Genomic DNA, 14,528 nt, shown 5'->3' on the forward strand with positions numbered 1-14,528 from the left:
ACCTGATAGTACGGCACATAGCCATCAACGTGTTTTTTTTGTACCGCCGGTCGTCGCACGAAACATCGTCCTGCCGCGTGTGCGTTTTATTTCCTTTTCGCCGGCCGTGTTTTAATTAACCAAAGTGCGAAGTTGTCAACGGTCGTTGTCGTCTGTCCTGTGGTGTCGCGGTTCGTGGGTTTGCGGCCGACAGTAGCCGTTTAGTCAGGTCAATCCAGAGGGCAACGTTAGCTCGGGTGTTTTGTCGTGGTCAACCGATCAGGTCATGCCTTTTATTGTATTATTGCCAATATTGCACTTTGGTATTAATTATTCTATTACTGCCCATACGGCATCTCGTTTTATTGTTATACTTATATATTTTATATTACCATTATTATTATTATTATTATTATTCACAACATTTGGGCTCCCGTTCCCCAACATTGAATGATTTATTGTTTTTTTTTTTACAAATAATAGTATGAGGTGCCTTTTGGTCTGTTATCGTTCCATATTATATTGCCTTTTATTTTCTTGTATTCATATTTAAGTGGTCACCTATTCCCGACATCAGAGGCTTGGGTAAAACAGTATCACCAAACAAAAGTTAAAAACTTAAAAATAATAATAATAATAATAATGATATGATTTTCAAATATGTAAACCTAATAAATTATTCAAAAATTGTACCAATTAAAAAAAAATCAGTTCATAACTAGTATCTGTTATAATCTAAAAAGTAAATTATTAGAAGATACTAATGACTTAAGTTTGATGAAAGACATCACAGTTCTTGATAAAAGTACTTGGGCAGTTGATATAGACATACGATATGGTGAAGAAGAAGTCAAACGTTTCATGTTAAACAAGAATAATGCAATAAACGAATTGAAAGTATACTCTGATGAAGATAAATATCCTCAAGATGTATTTCTAGAGTTGAATAACTGTATTAAAACTTTTCCTTGCTAAACTGCTGAATGTGAACGTGGCTTCAGTGTTTTAAATTTGATTTGCACAGATCTTAGGTCTACATTAAGCATAACTAATATTTAAAATTTGATGTTGATAAATATAAATGGACCCCACTTAAGTTATGGAGCCCTGAGTCCTATGTTAAAAGTTGGTTAGTTCAACACAGATCAGTAAATGACACCAGAACAAAAAAAACTACAAAGAAGAAGATATAGATGCTTATAAAAGAAGTTTATGGACAGTTGTCCATTTTTTAAAATTATTTATAATAATATTTGAAGTTTGACGTGTTATTAACATAGATAAATAGATAATATAGACTAATAAATATTGTATATTATCTAAAGTTGTTTATTTTTTATATATATATGTAGTCCATTATTTTACTGTACAATTTTTTTTAAGTTTGATAGTAAAAAGTTGTATTATTTATGATATATATGAATTGAATTAATTTAAAAAAAAATAATACAATGATACTTGGTACATATTACACACAGTGGAGTATATAGGAATTAATTACATGGTGGGGGTGAATATAGGATGAACCCCCCACTATATACGCCACTGCATATACATATACATATGGAGGGTATTTGTAATAAAGTAATAAAAGATTATTAAATACTAAGTGTAATAATTTTTCGAGTGGAGCGAGAACATTTTTTAAGGTAAGCAATAGTGGTGAATCTAAGGGGAGGTAATATGGTAAATACCCCCTCCATTCTTGAGTTTATTATATATAAATGTATTACATTGTGACTTGTGAAAAAAATAGGTTTATCCCATTATTATATACCATTTTTTCAGATTTCAGATTAATTACCCCTTGATAAATTTCTGGATCCGCCACTGGTAGGCATATATAGGTATATTAAATTACTTTTAGGCACGTATACCCATAAATATATTTACCAATACACCACTGATTATTTACCTTATTCGAATTCCGGGCATCAAGAATATAAACATATACATAGGTATTTTTGGTAAACACTATTGTTTTCGGCGAAAGTAATCGGTATTGTGAGGGTTTTGAGTGCACTATCCCTGGATTTCAATAGTGAGCAAAATAACGTGAATAATTATCGTATTGTTATTCAGTTGAAAACATTTTAACTTAGGTATTTGTAGTTCTGATTTGTCTACTTATTTCTGATTAACTTCTAACTTTCACCAGTTAATAAAAAGGAGAAGTAGCTTTTAACCTTAAACTTAACTTGAATTCTTTTAGACTAATTGGACCAGTTAAGAAAAATGTGTCAACTCGCTCAACCTTGATAATGTACGCATTCTACTGCACGATACAGGCGCATTGTCTCGACAAATCACACGTAGTCCATAAATAGGCTGGAATCTGATTGAGAACGATTGATCTTTTTCGTAACCCGATTGAGCACTTTTGCAATCAAACAATAGGGACCAAAAAAAAGCCCAAAAACCCACGAAAATAGATGCGACGTTGCCGCTTTGTACCGTAGAATATTTCAATTATTCACCATTTTTTCTAATTCCAATAAACCTATACTTGAAAGCTCCGACGTTAGCTAACTCTTTGCCTCTCTCGGATAAAATAATTTTTATTTCATTGTTTTCCATTTCAATTTGCAAAATATACGTTATTTAGGAATACAACACGAGCACACGAGACAACAGAACAGACTGGCTATTATTTACAGCGTAGGTACATACAATAACAGTGCAATTGTTGAAGATAATATGATAAAACTGCTTTTCTATCTATCAAAGTTATTTTAATCTTCCGTGGTACCCATCAATCGATAGCGAAATTTTTTTCGATTAATAGTTAGTTAGTTAGTTTCCTATTAGTAATCTACAATAAATACTAGTAGAAATCTGACAGCGTTGTACACGATATTTTTTTTTTTTTACCGTGCTCAATCGGGTCGTCAAAAAGGTTGGCCGATAGTGAACTTGCTCAATCGGGTATCACGGCATAAGTATGCTTTTCGTTCTCGGCTCTGGGTGGTATACATTTCTGTTTTAATACCACGTTACTCGGTAACCCCCCCCACATCACCATAATAAGGGTATTATGTGCGCAGCGATTTGCCTGTTCTAATCAGTATTTATTCAACTGAGCTAATGCGCGCGAGACGATTCAAACGTGCATACGTGATCTGCACTTTCAATTCGTTCCCCCTAAAAAAAAAAAAAACCGTCAATCCAACGATTCTTAACCGAATCAGAACGGTTTCAATGGATTTATACAACTCATCATTCGCGTGTTGTTCAAAGTATTTTTTATATACTTTATGTACTTAGGTACCCTGCACTACGAATAACGTGAAATGCACGTGCGCGTTCGTAAAACATATTTTTAATTCTTCTTGAACGACGATGGAGCCTTTCGTGCGGAAAACCGTAATTACAACGAATTACGTTTATTTCTTATCGGCGTTAATGTTTATTATTATTATTATCATATATTATAATCTCGACGCGTCCGATATTATAATAAGTATTCCGCGTTGATTATTACGTGGTAATAAATTTAATCAGAAATTAAAAATGTGTAACGTAATCGGTGAATTATGAGTACATCGCGCGCGCGCATGAAAATTAGACACGAAGTTGTGAATACCTGTCATGGGCGCACCACGGAGCTGATGTAAAATTAGAAAACGAACCGAGTGCTATACATAATATTATTATAATGCATGCTCGTAATGCAGGTTATGTACCTATAATACACATTTAATTAAATATGTCTGAACGATAGTTTATTTTGTTAACGTCAGAACAAAAAGTCGACCGCGTTATAATTATTATTATTATTGTGCGCTGTTGTCTGGTTTTTTGATATCGTAGTACTGAAATCGAAAACATTCCATTTCACATCGTGTTCGTTGTTTGTTTCTTTACGAAACACGAGATTGATGAAGATCGTGAAGTATAATTTTACCCAACACATTTGTTTTTTTGACACATTCTTATTATATTTTACAAAAGTTGCATGATTTACTATTACTTTTCGAAAATATATTACACTCTCGATGCCGTGAAAACCTGTCTAAAAAGCATCCTAGATATTTCGAAAAAACCTGTCTTAAACCAAAATCGTACGTATATTTGGTCCCGTCGCGACTATACATTATTTCGATTATTGCACTTAATAATAAGCCGAAGACAACGATTTATTATTTCAGTTTCGAGCGATTCCACCTTGCAACGCATATGCATACTCTTATCCATTTTATGGAATACATGTTTTCCATCATTGGTACAGGTAATCTGGTTATATTTCACCGTTGATCTCGGCATTATTATAATTATTATTTTCGTTATCGAATTGGTTATAAAAATCTAGTGTTGTTTTTCTTAACGAAAAATATACATTTTATACATTTGAACGTGATAGCAATATGTTTTATTGAAAAAATGGGTAACAATCAACTATGTAGACCATAAAATAATGTATTCGAAAGCATCTATAATCACATTATTGCCGAACGGATCGAAGCCATTCGTGGATGCGATAAATTAAAGCGGTGATAGGAATACGCATATAATACACGGCCATTGACTACGTTTTGAGTGTTGCTAAAGAAAAATATCGATGCGTGTGTATATAGTATACGTACAGTTGAGAATTCTTTTGTTGTGGATTTAATTTGATCGGTTGTTTCGCATCCCAATGGAATACAATATTATAGTCCATGTTCGTTTTCGCGATGAATTGCAAAAGATCGCGATACATACCACAAACATAGTATTGTATTGTATTAACTGTACGGATTAAAAAATATAGTGTGAAATGCGAAGAAAAAAAAAAAGGAAACGTGATGATTTATTGACAGTTAAAAAATGTATACTGGTTTTCCAGGCGATGTTCTCCTCTTTGACGGTATGTTATACACTTTCAAAAAACGTTCAAGCCACCAACTCGAACATTATCACCGGTGTATGTATAAAAATATATAATAACGCGAGCGTACGGGTCGCAGTCGACTGCATCCCATACACACACGCGCATATTTTTTACTGTAACGCGTACGGAAAACTCTCGGAGATGTGACCGTTCGTCTTACGTAGATAATCGTTGGGTGGAGTTGTACGGTTTCGAGCGGTTTTTTTTTTGTTGTTATTATTATTTTTTACACCCAGTCGTCATCGTCTGTTCTACGCAGTAACGCACGCAGGGCTGATGGCGGCCGATGCGCGCACGACACGGATTTGCCGATTCAATCGAATTATCGTGTCGAATAATCGACGGGGTCGACGACTGGTCCCGGGACGGGTTCGAATCGAATTTCGTACGCCGTTGCATAACCGCGTGTGTAAAACGGTACGATACGAGTGCACCACCACGACCGCGTTCCCGTTGCGATGGGCTTTCGTCGCCGGTTGCGAAATCGCGTGCGACCAACGACGTAATTAATCAATCGCCAGCGATGATGTGACGTAACGCGCGCGGTCCACAAGCATGTTCACGAGCTCGCGATAGCACAGGGGCACCACTACTGACACTGGGAGACTGACGGCTGTCCTCCGAACGGGTCGCAATGAATGATGATAATAATAATATTAGTACGATCGAGACCGCCGTCCAAAGGTGTCGACCGACTACGATTTATCACGTCGTACTACTAAGCACATGCGCACGACGATATCGCTACGAATTCTGTGCTCCGGACCGCTATAACATAATGTAATATATTGTATTACGTGCTACGTGTGCGCGGGACCGTCGTTAAATCCTCGCCGCGGGCAACCTACAGTCCCTGGTATAAAATCAACGGTCACCGAGGATAACTTAACCCGGGCATCACGGAACGCGCGCGCGTTTATGATACACGTTAAAAAATGCATATTATAACTGTTTAAATCCTGTGCTCTCCTTCTACTTATTGCGAGGCCGCATTACTGCTCTCGCGTAAATCAAATTCATAATAATAACACAAATCACCAGCCATTTGAATGCGTACGCGAAAACAACGTGTAAACACGCGTATAATACGAACGCGAGTTTTTCGTCTACAGGATAAACGCGCGGCGTACAGAGCTGAAACTTATCTATCCGTCCACATAAAATATTTACGTAGGACCGAGAAATTTTCATTAAAAAACGTTTCTGTTTGACGAATAAATTTAATATAATTTCATTTTACAATAAATTTTATAAGCTATTGTAATGACGCGACACACTCGTAGTGATCTTTGGCAAAACAATTTAACGAGTTATGATATCATAATATTTCCATACCAACATAGGTATACTTTCTATATATATATATATATTATTGTTTGCATACATTTCGCACGGTGAAAACGAGTTTATAAACGAAAAAATGATATTTTTTTCGAAGGAACCGTCAAGTCTGTTGGATTCGACCGTGCATATGTATATACCGTACAAATATGCTAGGGCAAGTTCTGCAGTGCCTACATCTTGTACGAAGACGCGTTTCGATAGTAATTTTTATGGTAAGCGCATTATTGTAATCGTTGCGCGTAGGTCATCGTATTATATTACGTATAATGTACGAGTATATTAGGTACTGACCGAACTGTAGTGCGGAGCGGTATCGCGCGCACCTCGCGAAAAAGTTTCAACATCGCCGCGTGCGTTTAACCTTTCTATTGCGGGGCACTCTTTACGTAGGTACCGTTTTAAATAAACACCGGGCCGATATCCTCAGTACACGAACGTATTTGATTATAGACCTGTTGTGCGCAAGCATGGTCGAAACGTTTTACTATTTACGTGTTTTCGTAAAAAAAAAAAAAAAACAATATACATTTATACGCGTATAGATTTCGCGCGGTAACGAAATCGTACGCGTTCGGCAACAACCGTAAATTATCGCATATTTTTTACGCAACGGCGCCGCTCCAAGTTCATCGAAATTAGGTTAGGTACATAATCTTATTAATAATACGTGGAACTATCGTTTACGAAAATCGCTTTGGTCCACAAACCTGACCGAAGACGATTTATATAAAAAAAATAAATAAAAAAACCGTTTACTACAGTTGTTTTTTTTTTACGCGCTCGCGGCCAAACTCTCCGCTCACCGTTGTCCGGGCAACGGAACGGCATCTTCATCATCTTTCCGTCGAAAACTGGTCAAGTGATGTCCTTTCTACCTGTTTTTCTAACAGCGGTATAAACGTCGACGTCTGTTTTTATCGTGGTAATTTAGTATGCACGCACTGTGACGGGTGTACGAGGCGGTAAATAGAATATACACGATTATTGCGGGGGCCGGTGTTTCGATATATCGTATGTTTAACACTGAATTTTTAGAACATAATAATTCGTAGTCGTGCGTTTGTGACGCGTTCCTCAGTTCAACATAATCCGTCGGAAAATCGACTGAAGCAATGATGTCATGCTTTTGTGTTCTACATAAAACGCTACCGATCGTTTAAATTAGTGCACATGACTATTTTTTTTTTTGTGACTACCTACAATAAAAATACGGTTCGATCGTAACTTTTCAAACTTTTACAAACGCTCACTTTACTTTATTTTCGGTACAAAAAGCGTCGTAGTGCACGCGATTTTTGTAACCGAATTGTCGACGACGTCGAAACACAACCCGGAAACCTACGTGTGCAGTGTTTTGCGAACAAGTCGAATACAGTAATAATCAATAACGATACCCCCCCCTCCAAACATTATGGCGTTCGATACGTATTATTATACTCGTGCGTTTCCATCGAAAATAACTCGAAAAAAAAAAATAATAATAACTATACGACAGCGAATTACTTTCCGTCTAATAATATGTTATGCATTACGTTGTACGGATGTTGTTGCTTCCCGTTTCTACACCGTCGTCGTTCTTCTTGTAGAGTTTAAAGCGTTCGCGGGTATTGTGCGCTGCTGCACAGGAAACGCGTCGCGACGCACACGCCAGTTAGTTCACCTTTGCTCCACCGAGTCGTGGACCAATCGCCCCGTAAACGCACGTAACGCGTGAGACCACGTGCATAGTAATAATGTGCAAAGCGCAGTCATAAATGCTGCTATTAAAAAAAAAAAAAAATGTAAACATAAAAAAAAACCTTTCGGCGTTGATACGCATAACTTCAGCACATCCCACGCGGTGTGACACAATACACCAACGAAGTAGGTATATAGAGCTTACATTATTATTATTGCTGTTGTTGTACTCGGTTAGAAATAAAACAAGTGTAGACATACCACATACGGAGTACGTGGTACAATATGGTATAATAGTGCACGCGTGTGTGTTACATATTTTACACGTGTCGCGTATATGGGCCGACGCACTTTTAATACACAACCGACGACGACGTCGGCCGAGCGATATACGAATCGTTTCTCAACGCGCGTTATTCTGATTGAAATCTTAACCGAAACATACGATTAACAAACGCGTGATTGTTATAGTGTAGTCATGTGCGTGCGCGCGTTATGTGTGAACGCGCAGGGCCGTCCGAATTTAAATTTTTCGATAATCCACCATCACGTTTTTATCAAGCTAGAGTCAAACATATATTTATCGTTATCGCGTGAAAGGATGTAATGAAAAAAAAGAGGGAGTGGATTTTCGATATGCATCAGATGTGTCAAACGCACACACAATTCAGTTTTACGTCGTGTAATGTTTATACGCGTTTTTACGCACTCACCGATCGGCATACACCGCGAAGATTGGTATTAGCTGCGCGGAGATTTAATAATTCGTTCGAAGGATACGAATATTATTATAACATGAAAAGATTCGAATCCTTTCGAATCGTTACGACCCTATAATATTATCTCTGTTGTACGCGTGCGCGGATGCTGTTCGCAAAGGCTGGAACTGTAGTACAGTGGTTCTCAAACTGTGGTACGCGTACCCCTAGGGGGTACTTGCAATTTTTTAAGGGGTACGAGTCTGGCCAACAAACTTTTAAATTTAAATAGTGGAAAAAACTCCAAAATTCAAGTTAACATTTGCGAATTTCAGACTTAAAACGATACTGTAATTAACCGTTTAATTTATCATTGATTAAACGCATCTGCTATTATACCAATTACACAGTCAAATATGTTAAAATTATATTGGCACGACATTAAGCTACGCTAGGGTTGCCAATCGTACTAACTTGTACAGGACTGTCCAACATTTGTTTGATTTGTCCTACGTTCAACAATGCTATAAACTTTTTATATGACTATTCTCGTTTTACAAAAATACCTATTTATATTTCATTATTATTATTTTTTTAATTTTATCAATTTATTATTTAATTAAGGTAGTAAACATCCAAGTGTCATAATTAATAAGCTAATTTAATAAAATGTAATAGATGTTTTTGTTAGTTATCATTATAAAAGTATATACTGTCGGTTGCAGCATTTTTTACTAAACTATGCAGTGCCATAGCTATTAGGGGAATGGACCGTGCCCCCTCCACCATAAGCCGTATTATTTATACATATAATCAGTACAAATAACCATTGTGGTGGTCTTTTTATTTTTTATTTTGCATTATGTGTGTGTCTTTAAATTTTTTATATATATTTTATTTTACCAACTAAGAAAGGGTGCATAAAAAGTTTATTGGTAAAAAGAGGTACAGTGTTTATAAAAGTTTGAGAATCCCTGCTGTAGTATATAAACGATTTATACACGCGCAACTATTGTTTAACTGTAAATTATAACATATTAAAAGTAATTTCGACTGAATAAAATGAAAGAACGTGAAAGCTGACAAGTTAATTTTATATAATTGCTTATTTATTTAAAATACTGAAAAATATTCATAGTTTAAGCACTTTTTATCTGTATTTTCCTTGTATTTCACTTGAATTAACTTTTAGGTTTTCCACGAACTATTATCCGTTAAAAACCAACCGTTTATTTAAATCCATTTCCCTTGATTTGATAATGAAAAATGATATTAAAAGTTACAAAAACTACACTCATATTATAACGAACATGAAATTATAATATCAGTAATCAAAATTTTGATTTTTTAGTATATTAAACAGATCATATAAAACACAAAGATTAATTATAGCTAGATAAAATTATTAAATAATGTGAGATTAATGATATTATAATAGGTATTAGTTAACCATGATATTTCGATTTAATTAATCACTTTATTAATTATAGTAAATTGTACGTTATATTCTTTCAAATATTAATAAAATGTACAGTGACGTAGTATTACACACTTACATTGTTACAGAACATTAGTTTGATTTTTTTTTTTTTAGTGTTATAAAACCGAAAACACCAAAATGTGGTGTAATTTAATGATACGTGTCCACTTCAGTCAAAACAGCAATATAATTATTCCAAGAACAATGAGTCTAGCGTGCTAATAATCGGTTTTTATGATATTTCACGAAAGGATAAACATTTTAGTTGGATTGTTATATTTTTCTAATACCTAAAATAATACTATTTTAAATGGAACTGTTATGTTTTAAAGCATTTTAATATCGAAACCAATTTTATTTTTATTACATTTTATTATTTTTAATGTATGTATACATAAACTGTAAATCAATATAATAATAAACATTTCGAATTATATATTTACTGTGGTAAATTTAAACATATGTAGACATTCATGTGTTCCCCGTTTACAACAACATAATTCATATTCAAGACTTGCGTTTAAGTCTCCAAAATAGAATTGAACAAGTGAGAACTACCTACTCAACCTACATCACATTCATGATTTGAATTATTAGTTCTAAGCACAATATATTATTTAGATTTATTTGTTATCGCCATTTGCATTAATTTGAAATTATAATGTTTACATAGTGGCAATATTATTTTATCATTTTTATGACTTACATTGAATATTTTTCTATTAAACAATTTGGATTGTTTTTGTTACGTATACTTTGATTTGAATAATGGCGTTGAATAACCAACGCATAGGATTTAAATAATACCAGTGTAAGCTGATGGTACCCCAAAGCTAAATCGTTTTTAATTAATAACACGTAGTTTAAGACTATGTAATAGAGTCAATAATTTATTACAGGATTTAATACCGTAATGGAAATAGGCCGTACGTATGTGTCAATATATCGAAACGTTTAAATACACATATATTGTTAAATTAATTAAAATAAATCAAACCCTATTGCTTGTATTCAGTAAACGAAATTAATTTATGATTTATTTTCACACATTTTGAATTCAAATATTAATTCAATCAGAAGATATTGAAATAATAGGTTCTCAAAATTATTAAACGGTTCGTCGAATCTAACCTAAATTATTTATTTGACTTCCTAACAAATAGTAAAATGTACTTGTATCGCTTCTTGCTAGATTTGAAATTATTTCCACGTAGAACATTTAAATTGTAATTTATTGATAAACCGTATTATGAATAATACGAGTGTACCATAACTGTAGAAATTAATTTACGTGACGAAGATGTACTATTAACAACGTATAGAGTCTGCGTGAAACGAAATTAAACTATAAAAATTAACCTATTTCACCAACAAAAACGTTTAAGTTGTACTCGTATGTATTTGGTCGGAAACGTTATATTCGATAACTAATCAAAAATGTTCGAGAAAGCGTACTTATACGTTTCGTAATAAAAAAGGAAAACTGAAAAACTTTTTATCTTTGTGATATTAAATAAATTAAAACAACTTTTATCTAGGGAAAAGGAATCTCGCAGTCGGTAGAGTTATTTTTTCAGCTACAAATTGTTTTTTACGGAGCCCAAATTGAATACAAGTAGAATTAATATTATACGGTGAAATGAAGCATTCCCGAACGACATTTTGAAAACGAATAACATTATATATAATCACGTAGTCACTTTAGCGGCAACACTAGCAATTTTCTAGCAGAAAGACGGACCGTTAGTATTAAAATGGTTTTTTTTTCTGTTAAATCTTACGCTATCTCGCACCTTTATTAGGACAAAATGATTTAAAAGAAGAACGCACAAACACACGCACACATACATAATGTTTTACCGTACATACATATATTACACACCGCGAAGATGTTCAATAGCAGCCGTTCACTTCTGCCGGGCGTACCAAAGCTAATTTGTCGGACAATATTTTCTAATGAATCCTCACGGTACGATAATGGATGCGGCCCAATACACACGTTTTCGTCGTCGCGGACGTCTATTTTTCACGACCGACCCCGTTAAAATAATAGCGACCGATAATAATATAATGCACACACACCATACAACGTATTAACGACGGATACGCTACCTGTTTGTAAAAATAATAATCACTGCTCGTCTCATTAGCACCGTCGTCGGGCGACCGATGGAAGTCCGCCGGCTGCTGATGGAGCTGTTGGCCGGCGACTACGATGATGCCGTGCGGCGCTTTAAAAGCGCTTCGGACCATCATCGTCCGACGACGTTTTTTCCACGCGACACAGTTTTTATCATGCACGTGTACAGTATTAATTGATGAAGTAAAACGAACAACGAATGTTTTCAACCAACACGCGAATAAGACGACGCGAACGTTGTAATAACAATGTGATAACGACGTTCTGCGCTGTAATTTATCGCACATCCGTCACCGACGCCGACCGAATCGCACTACTCCCCATCTTCGCGGCCGACGTCGTCGAATTGTTCCGGTCCTCACCGATATTATCGAGAACGTCTCCTGTCCGTACAACTGCGGTTCGTTTCCTTTTTCCCCTCATTATTACTATTATTATTATTTTCACGGCACCTCGGGTGATTTCTTTTCGACCGATCTCGAACGTAATAATATTATTTGTGTTTATACCGCTTTATATATATATGTATGCATAAATAAACGGCGACAATGCGCGTTTTACACGCGTCCACGTAACTGCGTAACGGAGAGGTGTAATAATAAACGAAAGAAACCTCGAAAACACGGTATTCTCGCAAAAAGATGTCCCGAATTCAAACACTCGCACGCATATAAAACTGTTTACGAAGAGAGAGAAAATATACGTGTTTTTCTTCTTTTCGTCCCATTTCGTTGTGTTATTATTTCTGTTTTTATGTGCATTCCGATTGTTAACCATAATCATCATATAAAAACTGTAATTATTAAATAAATAGTACGATATTATGTGCTCGTATATGTGCGTAAATTTTGTACAGGAAATTATGTCGTTGGTCGTTACGAAGAAAAATTTGTACAATTATAGACTTAGATTTCTGATACACTATGCTTAGTACATATTTTTAACACTTACTAACAGCGTTTAAGGTGCACACAAAAGTTATAGTTTGTTTTAAATGCCATATTATATGAATATAACGCACAAAATTATGACCAAAGGCTCGGAGCTGTAGATTTTATTCTGGGCTAATCGTATTACAAAATATAACGAAAGCGATCTTTCAACGTGTGTTTAAAAATAAAATAAATGAGTTTCTTGTAATTATAATTATAAAAACTGTTTAGGTATAGGTTATATATTTTTAAAGATTTTTCTCAGTTTAATATTGATTTGAACTGGTACTGGAATCTGTATATGTATTTCTGTTAAGGATTAACCGTGTGAAAAATTAGCCCAAAGTCAATGTAGGTGTTCTTAATTTACGCAACGTAATATGATAAGTTACCACAAGTAACAATAAGTCATCTACATGAAAAAAAGGTTATATTTCATTTCGAGAACCTGACAGCGGTTTTGAACGAGTTCTAAGAGTCAAGATCGTATGGAATAAAAAAAAATGGTATGAATGTTCGGACATATTGTTTGAATCTGATCGTCCAAAAATAATACGAACGTCGGCGGAACGTTCAATATCGTTTAACAATTTAAGCGGTGCCAATCCTAAGAGTCCTGAATGTATTTTTAGAAACAATTGATACCAGCTAGGTATTACTGTATATTATTATAATGTACATCTTGTTCGTACTCATAAACGTCCGATCGGTATGACGGGCAAATGGTTTGCAAATGCATCGAAGTTTTATTTCCTCTCGTATTTGGCTGAACAAAATTTACCATTATATTATTATTCTCGGAAATAAATTTAATACACGTAATAAATTGTTCGGTGATTTCGAAGGAATTGATTTTACGATTCAAAATAATATACTGTGACGGAGTCGAATGCAAATCGCTATAGTGTATTATCGTAAAAAGTGAAAGACTTAAGGATTTCCTTATAAAATGGTCAGCCCTGAAGACTATACGTGTTTATTGACTTTCTACATTTATACGAATCGACAATGTCAATATTATTATATTAATATTCAAATTTTAAGCAATGTTCGATACCAATGACGATTCTATATAATATACGTACTATTTACACATATATATATCTACACTTCACGCATAGCTAATCAGCTCAGCGAGTTGTAATAACATAACCACGCAAATTTAAAGATCGGATACTATATAATAATTGAATAAATAAAAAAATACCGTACCTATCCTACTTCCAAGCGATTTCAAGTATATAAAAATAAGGTACTCGAACTCAATTCGGTATACCAGTTTTGGAACTAGCTGCTGACTACCATTAAAATACGTGTTACACAATAATCATTCGCGTATTATAGCAGTAAATCATATTATATTAAGTTCAATTAATCATATTCATTGTGATCGTAATTAATTATATCA

General features: G+C 34.6%; 1 protein-coding gene across 2 annotated transcripts in view; it reads right to left on the reverse strand.

Moving 5' to 3' along the window:
- The window catches only part of LOC112681747, a 66,118-nt gene that overhangs the window by 20,237 nt on the left and 31,353 nt on the right, over positions 1-14,528 (reverse strand). Inside the window, exon 1 of one of the 2 annotated variants that reach the window (XM_025552048.1) lies at positions 12,161-12,338. The exons of the other annotated variant lie outside the window; for it this stretch is intronic. Coding sequence (XP_025407833.1) covers positions 12,161-12,304 — 144 coding nt within the window. The 5' untranslated portion in view covers positions 12,305-12,338. Of the gene's footprint in view, positions 1-12,160; positions 12,339-14,528 lie in introns of those variants that run through there. 2 annotated transcript variants of the gene reach the window in all.

Source organism: Sipha flava, unplaced genomic scaffold (genome assembly GCF_003268045.1).
Source record: "Sipha flava isolate LNK unplaced genomic scaffold, YSA_version1 196_pilon_pilon, whole genome shotgun sequence".
In the NCBI taxonomy this organism is placed as follows: domain Eukaryota; kingdom Metazoa; phylum Arthropoda; class Insecta; order Hemiptera; family Aphididae; genus Sipha; species Sipha flava.